Raw genomic sequence first — 18,903 nt, 5'->3', positions numbered from 1 at the left:
CCTAATGTTTGTATACTCAATGTAAGTGAATTTGTCATAATACTTTTGGTCCCCTAAAATGTACAAAAAGTGCTGTCATTTCTAAATGGTTCGATATACATTAACCTCTCTGGGGTATGTCACCTGCGGGACACACTCGCCAACAGCCAGTGAAATAGCAGGGCTCCAAATTCAAAACAACAAAAATCTCATAATTCAAATTTCTGAAACATACAACTATTATATCCCATTTTAAAGATACACTTCACGTTAATCCAACCACATTGTCCGATTTCAAAAAGGCTTTACGGCGAAAGCATAACATTAGATTATGTTAGGACAGCGCCTGGACAAGAAAAACCACACAGCCATTTTCCAAGCAAGGAGAGGCGTCACAAAAACCAGAAATACAGCTAAAATGAATCACTAACCTTTGATGATCTTCATCAGATGGCACTCATAGGACTTCATGTTACACAATACATGTATGTTTTGCTCGATAAAGTTCATATTTACAGTGGGGCAAAAAAGTATTTAGTCAGCCACCAATTGTGCAAGTTCTGCCACTTAAAAAGATGAGAGGCCTGTAATTGTTATCATAGGTACACTTCAACTATGACAGACAAAATGAGAAAAAAAAATCCAGAAAATCACATTGTAGGATTTTTTATTTATTTATTTGCAAATTATGGTGGAAAATAAGTATTTGGTCAATAACAAAAGTTTATCTCAATACTTTGTTATATACCCTTTGTTGGCAATGACACAGGGCAAACATTTTCTGTAAGTCTTCACAAGGTTTTCACACAGTGTTACTGGCATTTTGGCCCATTCCTCCATGCAGATCTCCTCTAGAGCAGTGATGTTTTGGGGCTGTCGCTGGGCAACACGGACTTTCAACTACCTCCAAAGATTTTCTATGGGGTTGAGATCTGGAGACTGGCTAGGCCACTCCAGGACCTTGAAATGCTTCTTACGAAGCCACTCCTTCGTTGCCCGGGCGGTGTGTTTGGGATCATTGTCATGCTGAAAGACCCAGCCACGTTTCATCTTCAATGCCCTTGCTGATGGAAGGAGGTTTTCACTCAAAATCTCACGATACATGGCCCCATTCATTCTTTCCTTTACATGGATCAGTCGTCCTGGTCCCTTTGCAGAAAAACAGCCCCAAAGCATGATGTTTCCACCCCCATGCTTCACAGTAGGTATGGTGTTCTTTGGATGCAACTCAGCATTCTTTGTCCTCCAAACACGACGAGTTGAGTTTTTACCAAAAAGTTCTATTTTGGTTTCATCTGACCATATGACATTCTCCCAATCCTCTTCTGGATCATCCAAATGCTCTCTAGCAAACTTCAGACGGGCCTGTTGGTAGAGCATGGTGTTTGCAACGCCAGGGTTGTGGGTTTGATTCCCATGGGGGGCCAGTACGGGGGGGGGGAAATGAAATGAATTGAAATGTATGCATTCACAACTGTAAGTTGCTCTGGATAAGAGCCTCTGCTAAATGACGTAAATGTACTGGCTTAAGCAGGGGGACACGTCTGGCACTGCAGGATTTGAGTTCCTGGCGGCGTAGTGTGTTACTGATGGTAGGCTTTGTTACTTTGGTCCCAGCTCTCTGCAGGTCATTCACTAGGTCCCCCTGTGTGCTTCTGGGATTTTTGCTCACCGTTCTTGTGATCATTTTGACCCCACGGGGTGAGATCTTGCAGTAAGTTCAGACGAAAAGTCAAAAAAGTTATATTACAGTTCGTAGAAACATGTCAAACGATGTGTAGAATCAATCTTTAGGATGTTTTTATCATAAATCTTCCATAATATTCCAACCGGACGATTCCTTTGTCTTCAGAAATGAAAAGGAACACACCTAACTCTCAAGGGAGCATGCGCGATTGAGCTCATGTCATTTTCTCAGTCCTCTGACTCCATATGCTCTTATTCTCTTCCCATTCACAGTAGAAGCATGAAACAACATTCTAAAGACTGTTGACATCTAGTGGAAGCCTTAGGAAGTGCAAAATGACCCCACAGACACTGTATATTGGATAGGGAATCACTTGAAAAACTACAAACCTCAGATATCCACACATCCTGGTTGGATTTTTTCTCAGGTTTTTGCCTGCCATATGAGTTCTTTTATACTCACAGACATCATTCAGTTTTAGAAACTTCAGAGTGTTTTCTATCCAAATCTACTAATGATATGCATATCCTAACTTCTGGGCCTGAGTAGCAGGCAGTTTACTATGGGCACGCCTTTCATCCGTACGTCAAAATACTGCCCCCTACCCAAGAGAGGTTAAAATACCCTCAAATTAAAACTGAGTCTGCACTTTAACCTCATAGTATCATCCAAAGTGCTGGAGTACAGAGCCAAAACAACCAAAAATGTGACACTGTCCCAATTCTTTTGGAGCTCACTGTATTTAGTTGCATTAGAATAACACATCCTCATTAACGCTTAGCAATATGTCAAATAGTCCAGTTCCCATCCCTCTATCTGACCATCCCTCTATCCCTCCATCTGCCCTGTTGAGGTAGCTAAAGCCGATACCGTTCCAGACCAGCACATTTTTCTTATCTGCCCTGCCGATTATTGTGGAGTGGGAGTGTTTAATGCAAACACTCACATGTGTTTGAAGTTGGACTAAATGGCCTTTTAACAGAGCTATTACCATGAATTTCCTCTTGGCTGGAAGGTATAAAACCCATTAGACTGCCATAAATGAATATCAAATCAAAGGGAGTGAGGATTGAGCCCTGAGGATGTTTCCCTCGACTTCAACCGCTTGCTCCACCAGTCCTAGGGTTAAGCCACCGACGCGCTCTTCCTCCTTTAACATTTAGATGAGTTAACACTTTCAAAGACCTCACTCTATACTGTTTGTGTCTAGCACATACACAATGTGTATCTGTGTCAACACGTGTGCAAAACGTAAACTGCGCTCAATGAAGTGTGAGGAGTGTGCTGGAAAGGACTGACACGTTCTCATGCTCAGTAAATAGTTTTCTGAAGGAGTGAATCCTGCTAGATTGGGCCTTCTTCCATCTGCTTTCTTGCCTTTGGCTGTCTGTCTGTCAAGTGCTGGAAAAATTGGAGTAGCGTTGTAAATAATTATTTTGCTTGGTGTGTGTGACATTCTTTGGATGATTGGAGTGTGCCGTTGTTAATGCGCTATAACGTCTCAGATACTACGCTACGTTGTTGAATGGTTAAATTGTTCTCAGACCATGGTGTTGTGCACCAAGTGGCTAATCACAGTGTGTGTGCATGTGCGTGTGGGTGTGTGCATGTCATGCACATATGTGTGTGTGAGTGTGTGTTTTTTAGTGCTCAAACTTGCTCTCATACTTTACTTGAACATTCCCTCACACCTGTGTGTGTCTTTCCTTTCCTCCAGTTCCTGGCTCTGTTCCTTTGGAATCCATCCAGACTGGACCGTACGAGGAGAAGATCTTCATGCAGTGGAAGGCACCTAACGAGACCAATGGCGTTATCACGCTCTACGAGGTGAGTGTCATCGACACAGCCAACACAGGTCATCATGGCAGCTGCTAACAGGGTGATTTTCTCACTTCCTCAGCACACAGGAAATACGCTCAGAATTATATCCTCAACTTGCACGACACAACATATTTTTCTCATATTTCACACTTTGTCTTACTCATAGCTACTCATAGTAGCTTAACTTTAAGCAGGATCGGTCCTGGTCGGACCTGGGATGGGAGACCAGATGCTGCTGGAAGTGGTGTTGGTTGGCCAGAAGGGGGCACTCTTGGTCTAAGAAGATCCCAGTGCCCCAGGGCAGTAAAGGGGACATTGCCCTGCTGAGGGTGTTGCCTTTCATATGGGAAATTACATGAATGTCCTGACTATGTGGTCACTAAAAACCCCATGGCACGTATCACAAGAGTAACCCCAGTGTTCCTGCCAAATTCCCAACCTGGCCACATTTCCATCATGTCCACCTAATCAGCCCCCTGATCTCTAATTTGCATATATCACTCCTCACCTCTCCACCATGCTAGCTGATGTGTGTTGAGTGTTTAGGCACAAAAATGGTTGCTGTGCATCACCCAAGTGGGTGCCATACATTGATGGTGGTAGAGATGAGTTTCCCCCCTTACTTAAAGCAGTTTGAGCACCTAGGTGGAGAAGCGCTAAATAAATACAATCAATAATTATTATTATTAATCTGGCAGTCGTTAAAATACACTATATATACAAAAGTATGTGGAAACCCCTTCAAATTAGTGGATTGAGCTATTTCAGCCACACCCGTTGCTGACAGGTGTATAAAATCAAGCACACAGCCATGCAATCTCCATAGACAAACATTGGCAGTAGAATGGCCTTACTGAAGAGCTTAGTGACTTTCAACGAGGCACCGTCATAGGATGCCAATTTTCCAACATGTCAGTTCATCACATTTCTATCCTGCTAGAGCTGCCCCGGTCAACTGTAACTGCTGTTATTGTGAAGTGGAAACGTCTAGGGAGTGATGACTCACGCTTCACCATCTGGCAGCCGACAGACAAATCTGTGTTCAGTGGATGCCAGGAGAACGCGATCTGCCAAAATGCATAGTGCCAACTGTAAAGTTTGGTGGAAGCGGAATAATGGTCTCGGGCTGTTTTTTTACAGTTCGGGCTAGGCCCCTTAATTCCATTAAAGGGACATCTTAACGATTCTGTGCTTCTAACTTTGTGGCAAAAGTTTGGGGAAGGCACTTTCCTGTTTCAGCATGATAATGACCTCGTGCACAAGGCAAGGTCCATACCGAAATGGTTTGTCGAGATCGTTGTGGAAGAACTTGACCAACATCAGTGCCCGACCTCACTAATGCGCTTGTGGCTGAATGGAAGCAAGTCCCCACAGCAATGTTCCAACATCTAGTGGTAAGCCTTCCCAGAAGAGTGGATGCTGTTATTGCAGCAAAGGGGGGACCAACTCCATATTAATACCCATGATTTTGGAATGAGATGTTCGACGAGCAGGTGTCCACGTACTTTTGGTCAACCAACCCTTCTTGTGAACTATCCAAAATGGCTAACACGTAAAGCTTGTGGTCTTACCAGAGATGCTTTCTGACAGATATGAGGGATAGTCGATTTTCAGATGACCATTTTCAGATTTGCATGTCATTTCCTCTGGACCACAGTGCTGTGACAGTAGCTAGGCCTTGAAATGGTGTCAAGGAGCTGCAGAGAAAAGGCACCATAAAGTCTTATAATGAGTGGAGTCCTTTATGAACCATTGCTTAGAAAGGTAGACAGTCCACACTAATTAAGTACTGATCTGCTGTTACATTTCTTTCTATATGAGATCGTATAACTTTGTTCATATAAAAAAATGGCCTTTGTGGTCCATTAAATGCATGTTTGTGTGAGTGAAGGGGCGAGGGACGGATAAAAGGCTCCTACATTTTATTCTGTGTGTCTGAATCTGGGCCGACTTTCAATTTACAAGTAGCTTTTGTTTCCGAGCCAGCATCATTAATATGAAATTAGCCTCTCGCCATCTCGTCCATAACAGGATTGTCAGAATATTTTTTTTTAAATTAAGTCCAGTACAATGCGTTCCCATTTGGTGTAATTGCCTATAATTACCCCTATTGATTGGATTAAAAGCCTCCAATGGCATCATCTGGGAGATCTGAGGATCCAAAGGACTCTTCTCGCGCTTTTAGGCCACGGGCAAATTAGATTAGGGACAATATCCTCAAATGGGAAAATAAAGGAGGCGGGGAGGGGCGGGAGAGGATGTGGCGAGTTGGGCAGAGGGTGGTGGGGGGCTGAAACCTTTGGTGATGGTAAACACACTAATATGCATAAAGACGTGACACTGTTCATAAAGGCCTGTACTGTAGCAATCTAATATGAACCAACAAACAGGCTTCACACGATTCAACAATGGTCACGACAACCGAAAGTTATTTACTGTTACTATAAATGACAACGGTAACAATGCTAAACTTCACACAAAAACAAATCACTACTCATGGAAGTCCACAGTGGTCTGCTATTGACATTGATAAAGATGCAAAAAGAACTCAAGACACACCGACACTGATACTCCCAAGCGAATTTTTTTAAATATTTGTAAATATTACAAGTACACTAAAGTATACTTAAATATACAAACAATTTGAATAATATACTTCAAATACGAGATGTACTTTTTTAGTATATCTTAGTGTACTATAATATAATATCGTTCCACTTCAACACATGTATGAAAAGTGTACTTTATATTCATTGTTTTTTCATTATTTTAGTATACTATACATTTGCTATCATCACACTTCAATACACTTATTAAACGTGTAAAAGTGTACTTTAAATGCATCGTTTTTTCAGTCTTTTGGTATACTATAAATATACCATCATCAATCTTCAATACACTTATTAAACGTGTACTTTAAATTAATTGTTTTTCAGTGTTTTAGTATACTATTAATATGCTATCATACACTTATTATAATATATTTCAATACACCTATTAAAAGTCTAAGCATACTATATGTTCACTATCATTAAACTTAAACACGCTCATTAAAACTGTACTTCAATTTCAAACGCTTTAATTGTAGTTTAGTATATTATTTATTGTTTTAAAGTTGAAGCATAGATTTTTTTAATGAAACTATGCTTTTGAGTGATCTATAAGTATACAGTGCCTTGCAAAAGTATTCATACCCTTTGTATTTCTTCAAATGTTGTGTTAAAGTGGGATTAAAATTGATTTATTTATATTTGTGAACTCAAAATACTCTGTCAAAGTGAAAGAAAAATTCAACAACAAAAAATAAGATTAATATAAATTAGATAATTCAATTATATTCATTGCATAAGTATTCAGCCCCTTTGTTTAGGCAAGCCTAAATTAGTTCAGGAATACAATTTGGTTTAACAAATCACATATGTTACATGGACTGTTGAAATAGTAGGGGTTAACATGATTTTTTTTAAATGACTAACCCTTCCTCTGTCCCCCATATATACAATTTCAAGCACATATTCAACTACAGTATAAAGACCAGGGAGCCTTTCGAAATCCTCATAAAAAAAGCAGTGATTGGTAGATAGGTAACCATATCAAAACATACATTGAATGTCTCTTTAAGCATGGTCAAGTTAATAATTATGCTGTGGATTATGTGTTAAACCACCCAGACACATCACAGATACAGTGGTCCTTCTGAACTGAGCTACAGGACAGGAATGAAACTGGTCAGGGATGTTACCATGATGCCATTGGGGATTGTAAAATCTAATAATCAAATCTAATCAAATTGTATTGTCGCATACACATATTTAGCAGATGTTATTGCGGGTGTTGCAAAATGCTCCTAGCTCCAACAGTCCAGTAATGTCTAACCATTCACAACAATACACACAAATCTAAAAGTAAAATTATGTAATTAAATATTAGGCCAAGCAATGTTGGAGTCCGTAGTATAAATAAATATATATGTATGCATATATGTGTGCTTGTGTGTGATGGAATGTATAGTCATTATGGACATTATGTGGATAAATATTTAATATATCTGTAGAATATGTAGGATAGAACAGTATACAGTGCATTCGGAAGGTATTCAGACTTTACTTTTTCCACATTTTGTTGTTCTACAATAGATAAAAAAAATAATAATCCTCTCATCAATCTACACACAATACCCCGTAATGACAAAGCAAAAACTGTTTTTTAGAAATGTTTGCTAATTTATCAAACTAAAATATCACAGTGCCAATAATGAGTTTTGAAGTACTTTCTGAATTCCTGTTCAGAAGAGTGCAGATGAAGTTGACAATAATAACAATTGTTTATTCCACATAAGGAAACATGCACAGCTGAGGAACATGCTTCCTGAGAGTACACTTTTTCATATCTCAAGAAAATATACTTAAATATACTTTCAAAAAGGTATATTTAACTTAAATGTCCACAAAATATATTTAAAGTAAACTTTAAAAAATGCATATGCAAAGTTGTTTGCATATTCCCCAGCATCATTTTCTGCAGCTGACGTTTTGATTTATAATAGGATATTGTTCCTCATATGTAGCTTATGAAAATGTTTTGATGTTCATTTTCAAACTGAGTAATGTTGTACTTTTAATTACACATTACATATTACACATTACACATTTATCTCCATAATGTGAACAACTAAAGTGTAAAATACCACTGGTGCACAGTTCTAAAAAGTGTACATTGTAAACTGCTGCTTCAGCAACAACTACTGTAAATAACATGTTAACATTGGCTGAGAAGATTCCTTGGTCAATGAAGGTAACATTTACATGGTTAATTAGATAAGCTAATGTGGTAAATGATTAGAAGTGTACACGTAAAATGATACTTGAATCACATTATAAATATACTTTTTTTGTAAAAATAATATAGGAATTCTAATTCAAATGACCATTTTTGTAGTTTTCTAATTTATGAGAAATATACATAAAATGTACTTCAGGTGTATTCAAAGTATATTTATTTTGCTCTTTATCTAATATACAAAGAATATACTTATTTACAAAAAATGTCCCAATTTAGATCATTTTATATGTATTTAATATACTTAAACACTAATAAAATACAAATAAGATTGGCATTAAATGTATTTCAAATTTTTCCAACTTAGACAATTGTTTATATACTTAAGTATATTTACAGTGCCTTGCAAAAGTATTCATCCCCTTGGCGTTTTTTGTATTTTGTTTCATTACAACCTGTAATTTAAATGGATTTTTATTTGGATTTCATGTAATGGACATACACAAAATAGACCAAATTGGTGAAGTGAAATGAAAAAAATCATTTGTTTAAAAAAATTCAAAACAATAAAAAAACGGAAAGGTGGTGTGTGCATACGTATTCACCACCTTTGCTATGAAGCCCCTAAATAAGATCTGGTGCAACAAAATTACCTTCAGAAGTCACATAATTAGTTAGATTGCACACAGGTGGACTTTATTTAAGTGTTACATAATCTGTCACATGATCTCAGTATATATACACCTGTTCTGAAAGGCCCCAGAGTCTGCAACACCGCTAAGCAAACAGCACCACCAAGCAAACGGCACCATGAAGACCAAGGAGTTCTCCAAACAGGTCAGGGACAAAGTTGTGGAGAAGTACAGATCAGGGTTGGGTTATAAAAAAATATCAGAAACTTTGAACATCCCACGGAGCACCATTAAATCCATTCTTAAAAAATTGAAAGAATATGGCACCACAACAAACCTGCCATGAGAGGGCTGCCCACCAAAACTCACTGACCAGGCAAGGAGGGCATGAATCAGAGAGTCAACAAAGAGACCAAAGATAACCCTGAAGGAGCTGCAAAGCTCCACAGCAGAGATTGGAGTATCTGTCCATAGGACCACTTTAAACCGTACACTCCACAGAGCTGGGCTTTACGGAAGATTGACCAGAAAAAAAGCCATTGCTTAAAGAACAAAATAAGCAAAAACTTTGGTGTTCGCCAAAAGGCACGTGGGAGACTCCCCAAACATATGGAAGAAGGTACTCTAGTCAGTTGAGACTAAAATTTAGCTTTTTGGCCATCAAGGAAAACGCTACGTCTTGCACAAACCCAACACCTCTCATCACCCCGAGAACAACATCCCCACAGTGAAACATGGTGGTGGTAGCATCATGCTGTGGGGATGTTTTTCATCGGCAGGGACTGGGAAACTGGTCAGAATTGAAGGAACGATGGATGGTGCTAAATACAGGGAAATCCTTGAGGGAAACCTGTTTCAGTCTCCCAGAGATTTGAGACTGGGACGGAGGTTCACCTTCCAGACGGAAAATGACCCGAAGCGTACTGCTAAAGCAACACTCGAGTGGTTTATTAAGGCGAAACATTTAAATGTCTTGGAATGGCCTAGTCAAAGCTCAGACCTTAATCCAATTGAGAATCTGTGGTATGACATAAAGATTGCTGTACACCAGCGGAACCCATCCAACTTGAAGGAGCTGCAGCAGTTTTGCCTTAAAGAATGGGCAACAATCGCAGTGGCTAGATGTACCAAGCTTATAGAGACATACCCCAAGAGACTTGCAGCTGTAATTGCTGCGAAAGGTGGCTCTACAAAGTATTGACTTTGGACGGGTGAATAGTTATGTTCGCTATAGTTTTCAGTTTCTTGTCTTATTTCTTGTTTTTTTCACAATAAAAAATATTTTGCATCTTCAAAGTGGTAGGCATGTTGTGTAAATGAAATGATACAACCCCCCCAAGAAATCTATTTTAATTCGAGGTTGTAAGGCAACAAAATAGGAAAAATGCCAAGGGGGGTGAATACTTTCGCAATATACTTTCGCAGTAAACTTAAATATATTAAAATATGTTAATGAAGTATGATTTAAATAAATACAAATCCTGCTTGGGCTGTAAGCCCACGGCCCTCTAATATTGACCGATGATAAAAACTACTGAAGGGAGGCTTAAGGACCTGACACTGATCGTGCCCTTGTCAGTCCTTTGCCAATTGACTAATCAAACGCAGGTCGAGATATTGATCCCCAGCAGTATTAGCCCCCATCCTGCTAGGCTAGCTCTGATCCCCGCTCACTAGAAATAATCAAAGTACAGTAGCCACACAGAAAGGTCACAGCACGTCTGTAATCCATACTTGTACCAGGGTCGTGTTTATTATTTTTAAAATGGGAAAGATCGCTCAGAAAATTAGTAAAACAGAGAGGTGCTAGCTGTCTTAACTCATCCAATTAGAAATGCTGGTTTTCGTATTCCTTTGGATTTATATTGTAACATTGTGCTACAGTGCGCTACGGTCTGCCTCCCAGTCAGAGAGGTAGTATGATCATATACCCCAGTCACTAGATCAATGGGAGCTAACACCTATGTTATCATCCATACAAGTTAAAATCTCATCACTGCAATTGCATTTGACATGTTTTCTTAGCTCTCATTGACTTGACTTAACAGATGAACCATGCGCAATGCTGATGTCAGTTTACAAATAACCATCTGACTTTTCACAGCATGCAAACCAGAAAGCTGACATGTCAAACAGATACATCAGTTATTAGCAACTGTCAATTCCTGTGACCTGGGTTGACTTCTAAGCTACACTAATGGTAGAACAGCAGTGGCATGACTGTGGGTTCAAGCAAAGTGTAATGGCAAGGTTCAAGCACTGAATAACACATGCACATACAGACGCATATGCAGACACACACACATTAATATACTGTATGAGTACATAAACAGGGCCCCCTAAGATGAGCACCACCGGGCGCCAGGTTGAGGATGTGTTCAGGATAAGGATTCTGCCTTTTGATCACACACATACGCACACACACACACAGGCTTCTCACTCACAGTTTTTCACAAAGCAATTTTGTACTATCGAGTCATCAAGGCTTTTCTGTTATTAATTGCCTTTGCTGACAAAAAAGAGAAAGGGAAGATATGAAAGGCTTGCGCAGGAAAAAAAAGAAGACGCATAATGACTTTGCATTAATCAGTGCTGAAGAATCTGTTTGAGGTGGCTTTCTTTCTGTAGTGTGCCCTCTTACTTTTCGCCAAGCATTGTCTGCATGCAAAATACTTTAGCAATTGAATGCTTTGTGTAAGTCTTTGATCTCTGTTTTGTTGAACATGTTCCCACTCCTCGTCAGTCGTTTGGGTGTCTGATGATATTTGTTGAAAACAGAAGTAGTTTGTGGGAATAGAACTTGTTTTTCTACCTTTGACGATCAGTGACCAAAGTTACCGTCTGTATTCAGAGGTGGAGAATGAGATTTTGCTCTAATGCTTGAAACCCAAACAGTTTTTTCCATTTAGATGAATAGGACAACATACCTTCCAATTTTTCTCATAGCTTATTCTACTCTTAATAGAAACTGCAAACACATTATCCCATGTAGTTGCCAATCTCAGATCTGTGATGATGAGGCTGTGCTCAGCTCAACTATTTCCAACTCTTTGACCACACAAACGCACACATTACTCCTACAGCCTCTGATGGCAGTATGGTACCTCTGAAGAGTGCCACTGGGCTAAATCAGGACCTGTCGTGAATAGCCTGATGTATTGGGGCGAATTAGCGCCTCACGAAGATAAACATTTTATTTTCTATCTCTCTGTCAGCAATGTGCTAAATTGAGTGGCTTCGCAGCCGACCCAATTTGCTTTTTCCTGTCGTCGGGGCCTGTGGGGACGTGTCAAGTGGCAGAGGTGGCAACTGTCCCTTGTTGTGTCTCACCTTCAGGATAGAGATACATAGATTTATAGAGATACAACAGACACAATGAAAGTTTTACCTAGGTGGAATGTGGTATTTTGTTGTAAGAATCACAGCATGTACACAAGTAGTTGTGTGTCTATTGACATAGAATCATGGAGGATGGAGATGGTAGGGATTGTGCTAGAGGCTGGGAATATGTTCGGAGCGAAGACAGAAAGTGCGAGGTTTTAGCTGGGGATCAGGAGTGCTTATAGGGATAGAGATTGGGATAGAGTACATATTTTACAACAGTGCTGTAAATGTAACAATTGCTAGCCTACAGTGCATTCGGAAAGTATTCAGACCCCTTGACTTTTTCCAAATGTTACATTACAGCCTTATTCTAAAATGTATTAAATGGTTTTTCCCCATAATGTCAATGCAAAAACAGTTTACATTTTCTTTTGCAAATATATTTAAAATAAAACATGGAAATATGACATTTACATAAGTCTTCAGACCCTTTACTTAGTACTTTGTTGAAGAACCTTTGGCTGCAATTACAGTCTTGAGTCTTCTTGGGTATGGTGCTACAAGCTTGGCACACCTGTATTTGGGGAGTTTCAACCTTTCTTCTCTGCAGATCTTCTCAAGTTCTGTCAGGTTGGATGGGGAGCGTTGCTGCACAGCTATTTTCAGCTCTCTCCAGAGATGTTTGATCGGGCCCTGGCTGGGCCACTCAAGGACTTTCAGAGACTTGTCCCGAAGCCACTCCTGCGTTGTCTTGGCTGTGTGCTTAGGACCGTTGTCCTGTTGGAAGGTGAACCTTCGCCCCAGCAGGTTGTCATCAAGGATCTCTTTGTATTTTGTTCCATTCATCTTTCCCTCGATCCTGACTAATCTCCCGGTCCCTGCCGCTGAAAAACATCCCCACAGCATGATGCTCCCACCACCATGGTGCCAGGTTTCCTACAGACGTGACGGTTGGTATTCAGGCCAAAGAGTTCAATCTTGGTTTCATCAGACCAAAGAATCTTGTTTCTCATGGTCTGAGAGTGCTTTAGGTGCCTTTTGGCAATCTCCAAGCGGGCTGTCATGTGCCTTTACTGAGGAGTGGTTTGCGTCTGGCTACTCTACCATAAAGGCCTGATTGGTGGAGTGCTGCAGAGATGGTTGTCCTTCTGAAAGGTTCTCCCATGTCCACAGAGAGACTCTATAGCTCTGTTGGAGTGACCATCGGGTTCTTGTTCACCTCCCTGACCAAGGCCCTTCTCCTCCGATTGCTCAGTTTGGCCAAGTGTCCAACTCTAGGAAGAGTCTTGGTGGTTCCAAACTTATTCCATTTAAGAATGATGGATGCCACTGTGTTCTTGGGGACCTTTGTGAGAGCGAAATTACAAGATTATGTTATACTGTAATTGCATCAAATGGTTGTTTTATGGAATAGAATAGGGTTCTCAGAACACTCATCTATGCGTAGTCTTCTGAGTTGGGCCTCTGGGGGCTTAATGCTGAGATTGGATTTACGATGCCTTTGGTGATAAAACCTAAAGACCGCATTCCGTAGCATGAGTTGGTGTTTGTGTACCAGGGTGGAGATGGCTCGGGTATGGATAATGATGAGGGGAACCTTGTTTTTGGGTCCAGAACCTGGTTTCCACACAATAAGAACAGTCTTTACAGCAGATACGGTCTGCTGTGTATAATTCATTGCTTTCATATAAATCCTAACCTTATGACCCATTCCACACATATTTTGTTTGTCATGTAGACTAAGGGGGTGTATATTTGCTCAAAAAAATCTTTGTATCCTTTGTTTCGGGCCTCAACAAATCATCTATGGGTGGTTCGTCGACCAGCCATCGTTATTGCAGTGCACTCACATCATTCACTTGTGTGATAAGTTTGTCTCTTCTCATTTGAAATTAAAGAAATTAACCACCACACTTCAACACTGCAGAAATGGATCAGTATATCAACCAAGGAGAAGGAGAGCCAGAGTAATACGTGTTCACACACAAACAAATTATTTTGGGATAATTAGTAATTATCTGACTAAGTCTGCGCAAGAGTCCCCATTTAATAAATATTGATTTCAGCTATTATATTATGAGCATTCAGTTACTGTTCCATTGAATGTTAAAATGGACAAAACGAGTGACCTAAGCGAATTTGAGCGTAGTATGATCATCAATACCAGGCGTGCCAGATCCATTATCTCAGAGACGGAACCCTCCTGTGCTTTTCAGCACAACAGTGTCTAGGGTTTACCGAGAATGTTGTGAGAAACAAAAAACATCTAGTCAGCAGCAGTCATGTGGGCAAAAACAGCTTGTTGATGAGGGAGGTCGAAGGAGAATGGCAAGAATCGTGCAAGCTAACAGGCGTGCCAGAAACGGATAATAAAATACAATTAGTCACATGCGTCAGAATACAACAGGTGTAGACCATACAGTGAAATGCTTACTTACAAGCCCTTAACCAACAATGCTTTAGAAGTTAAGAAGAAAAACATGTTAAGTAAAAAATACATAAGTAAAAAATTGAAAATAAGAAGTAACAAATAATTAAACAGCAGCAGTAAAATAACAATATCGAGGCTACAGTATATACAGGGGGTACCGGTACAGAGTCAATGTGTGGGTTCACGGGTTAGTCGAGGTAATTGAGGTAATATGTACATATAGGTAGAGTTATTAAAGTGACCATACATAGATAATAAGCAGAGAGCAGCTGCAGTGTAAAAGAGGGGTCTGGGTAGCCCTTTGATTAGCTGTTCAGGAGTCTTATGGCTTGGGAGTAGAAGATGTTAAGAAGCCTTTTGGACCTAGACTTGGTGCTCCGGTACTGCTTGCTGTGCGGCAGCAGAGAGAACAGTCTATGACTAGGGGGGCTGGGGTCTTTGACAATTTTTAGGGTCTTCCTCTGACACCACCTGGTATAGAGGTCCTGGATGGTGGGAAGCTTGGCCCCAGTGATGTACTGGGCCGTACGCACTACCCTCTGTAGTGCCTTGCGGTCAGAGGCCGAGCAGTTGCCATACCAGGCAGTGATGTAACCAGTCAGGATGCTCTCGATGGTGCAGCTGTAGAACCTTTTGAGGATCTGAGGACCCATGCCAAATCTTTTCAGTCTCCTGAGGGGAAAAGGCTTTGTCGTGGCACAACTGTCTTAGTGTGTTTAGACCATGATAGTTTGTTGATGTGAACACCAAGGAACTTCAAGTTCTCAACCTGCTCCACTGCAGCCCTGTCGATGAGAATGGGGGCGTGCTCGGTCCTCCTTTTCCTGTAGTCCACAATCTTCTCCTTTGTCTTGATCACATTGAGGAAGAGGTTGTTGCACCACCCAGCCAGGTCTCTGACCTCCTCCCTATAGGCGGTCTCATCATTTCTTGTATCATCGGCAAACTTGATGATGGTGTTGGAGTCGTGCCTGACCATGCAGTCATGAGTGAACAGGGAGTACAGGAGGGGACTGAGCACGCACCCCTGAGGGGCCCCCCATGTTTAGGATCAGCGTGGCATATGTGTTGTTACCTACCCTTACCACCTGGGGGCGGCCCGTCAGGAAGTCCAGGATCCAGTTGCAGAGGGAGGTGTTTAGTCCCAGGGTCCTTAACTTAGTTATGAGCTTTGAGGGCACAATGGGTTTTAACACTGAGCTGAAATCAATGAATTGCATTCTCACATAGGTCTTTTATCCAGGTGGGAAAGGGCAGTGTTGAGTGCAATAGAGATTGCATCATCTGTGGATCTGTTGGTGCGATATGCAAATTGGAGTGGGTCTAGGGATTCTGGGATAATGGTGTTGATGTGAGCCATGACCAGCCTTTCAAAGCACTTCATGGCTACAGACGTGCTACAGGTCGGTAGTCATTTAGACAGGTTACCTTAGTGTTCTTGGGCACAGGGACTATGGTGGTCTGTTTGAAACATGTTGGTATTACAGACTCAGACAAGAACAGATTGAAAATGTCAGTGAAGCCACTTGCCAGTTGGTCAGAGCATGCTCAGAGTACACGGCCTGGTAATCTGTCTGGTCCTGTGGCCTTGTGAATGTTGACCTGTTTAAAGGTCTTACTCACATTAGCTACGGAGAGCATGATCACACAGTCGTCCGGAACAGCTGATGCTTTCATGCAAGCTTCAGTGTTAATTTCCTCGAAGCGAGCGTAGAAGTAATTTAGCTCGTCTAGTGGGCTCGTGTCACTGGGCAGCTCTCGGCTGTGCTTCCCTTTGTAGTCTGTAATAGTTTGCAAGCCCTGCCACATCCGACGAGCTTCGGAGCCGGTGTAGTACGATTCAATCTTAGTCCTGTATTGACGATTTGCCTGTTTGATGGTTCGTCGGAGGGCATAGCAGGATTTCTTATAAGCTTTCTGGTTATAGTCCCGCTCCTGGAAAGCGGAAGCTCTACCCTTTAGCTCAGTGTGGATGTTGCCTGTAATCCATGGCTTCTGGTTGGGGTATGTACGTACGGTTACTGTGGGGACGATGTCATGGATGCACTTATTGATGAAGCCAATGACTGATGTGGTGTACTCCTCAAAGCCATCGGACGAATCCCGTGAACATATTCCAGTCTGTGCTAGCAAAGCAGTCCTGTAGCTTAGCATCTACTTCATCTGACCACTTTCTTATTGACCGAGTCACTGGTGCTTCCTGCATTAGTTTTTGCTTTTAACCTCTTACATCTAGACGTTCCGCTAGCGGAACACCTGCTCCAATATCCAATGATAGGCGTGGCGCGAATTACAAATTCCTCAAAAATACAAAAACTTCAATTTTTCAAACATATGACTATTTCACAGCATTTTAAGGACAAGACTCTCCTTTATCTAACCACACTGTCCGATTTCAAAAAGGCTTTACAGCGAAAGCAAAACATTAGATTATGTCAGCAGAGTACCAAGCCAGAAATAATCAGACACCCATTTTTCAAGCTAGCATATAATGTCACAAAAACCCAGAAGACAGCTAAATGCAGCACTAACCTTTGATGATCTTCATCAGATGACACACCTAGGACATTATGTTATACAATACATGCATGTTTTGTTCAATGAAGTTCATATTTATATCAAAAAACTGCTTTTTACATTAGCATGTGACGTTCAGAACTAGCATACCCCCCGCAAACTTCCGGAGAATTTGCTAACAATTTACTAAATTACTCACGATAAACGTTCACAAAAAGCATAACAATTATTTTAAGAATTATAGATACAGAACTCCTCTATGCACTCGATATGTCCGATTTTAAAATAGCTTTTTGGTGAAAGCACATGTTGCAATATTCTAAGTACATAGCCCAGCCATCACGGGCTAGCTATTTAGACACCTGGCAAGTTTAGCACTCACCAATATCAGATTTACTATTATAAAAGTTTGATTACCTTTTGTTGTCTTCGTCAGAATGCACTCCCAGGACTGCTACTTCAATAACAAATGTTGGTTTGGTCCAAAATAATCCATCGTTATATCCGAATAGCGGCGTTTTGTTCGTGCGTCCCAGACACTATCCGAAATGGTAAATCAGGGTCGCGCACATGGCGCAATTCGTGACAAAAAAAATCTAAATATTACATTACCGTACTTCAAGGATGTCAACCGCTGTTTAAAATCAATTTTTATGCCATTTTTCTCGTAAAAAAGCGATAATATTCCGACCGGGAATGTCCATTTAGCTAAACAGAGGAAAGAAAACAAAGCTTTCGGTCGACGCGGGCACGAGCCTGAGTCTCACAGTACTGTAACCAGCCACTACCCAAACGCGCTACTTTGTTTCTGCCAGAGCCTGCAAAGCCACGATTCAGCGTTTTGCCGCCTTCTGAGAGCCTATGGCAGCCGTAGGAAGTGTCACGGGACAGCTAAGATCCTCACTCTTCAATAAACAGAGACAAGAAAAACGACACCTTGTCAGACAGGCCACTTCCTGCATGAAATCTTCTCAGGTTTTTGCCTGCCATATGAGTTCTGTTATACTCACAGACACCATTCAAACAGTTTTAGAAACTTTAGGGTGTTTTCTATCCAAAGCCAATAATTATATGCATATTCTAGTTACTAGGCAGGAGTAGTAACCAGATTAAATCGGGTACGTTTTTTATCCAGCCGTGAAAATACTGCCCCCTAGCCATAACAGGTTAAGCAAGAATCAGGAGGATAGAATTATGGTCAGATTCGCCAAATGGAGGGCGAGGGAGAGCTTTGTATGCATCTCTGTGTGAATTATTTTCCCTCTGTTTGCACATTTAACATGCTGGTAGAAATGAGGTAAAACGGATTTAAGTTTCCCTGCATTAAAGTCCCCGGCCACTAGGAGCGCCGCCTCTGGATGAGTGTTTTCCTGTTTGCTTATGGCAGTATAAACCTCATTGAGTGCGGTCTTAGTGCCAGCATCGGTTTGTGGTTGTATGTAGACAGCTACAAAATATACAGATGAAAACTCTCTTGATAAATATTGTGGTCTACAGCTTATCATGAGATACTGTACCTCAGGTGAGCAAAACCTTGAGTCTTTCTTAGATTTCGTGCACCAGCTGTTTACAAATATACATAGACCATCACCCCTTGTCTTACGAGAGGCCGCTGTTCAATCCTGCCAAAAAAGCTTAAAACCCACCAGCTGTATGTTATTCATGTTGTCGTTTAGCCACAACTCAGTGAAACATAAGATATTGCAGTTTTTAAAGTCCCGTTGTTAGGATAT

General features: G+C 40.9%; 1 protein-coding gene across 12 annotated transcripts in view; it reads left to right on the top strand.

Moving 5' to 3' along the window:
- The window catches only part of ptprt (protein tyrosine phosphatase receptor type T), a 501,813-nt gene that overhangs the window by 316,237 nt on the left and 166,673 nt on the right, over positions 1–18,903 (top strand). For all 12 annotated transcript variants that reach the window (XM_014131664.2, XM_045691383.1, XM_014131665.2 and 9 more), the window contains exon 9: positions 3,384–3,493. In XM_014131664.2, coding sequence (XP_013987139.1) covers positions 3,384–3,493 — 110 coding nt within the window. The remainder of the gene's footprint in view (positions 1–3,383; positions 3,494–18,903) is intronic.

The sequence above is a fragment of the Salmo salar genome, chromosome ssa12 (genome assembly GCF_905237065.1).
Source record: "Salmo salar chromosome ssa12, Ssal_v3.1, whole genome shotgun sequence".
In the NCBI taxonomy this organism is placed as follows: domain Eukaryota; kingdom Metazoa; phylum Chordata; class Actinopteri; order Salmoniformes; family Salmonidae; genus Salmo; species Salmo salar.
This window is presented reverse-complemented; position numbering and strand designations above follow the sequence as displayed.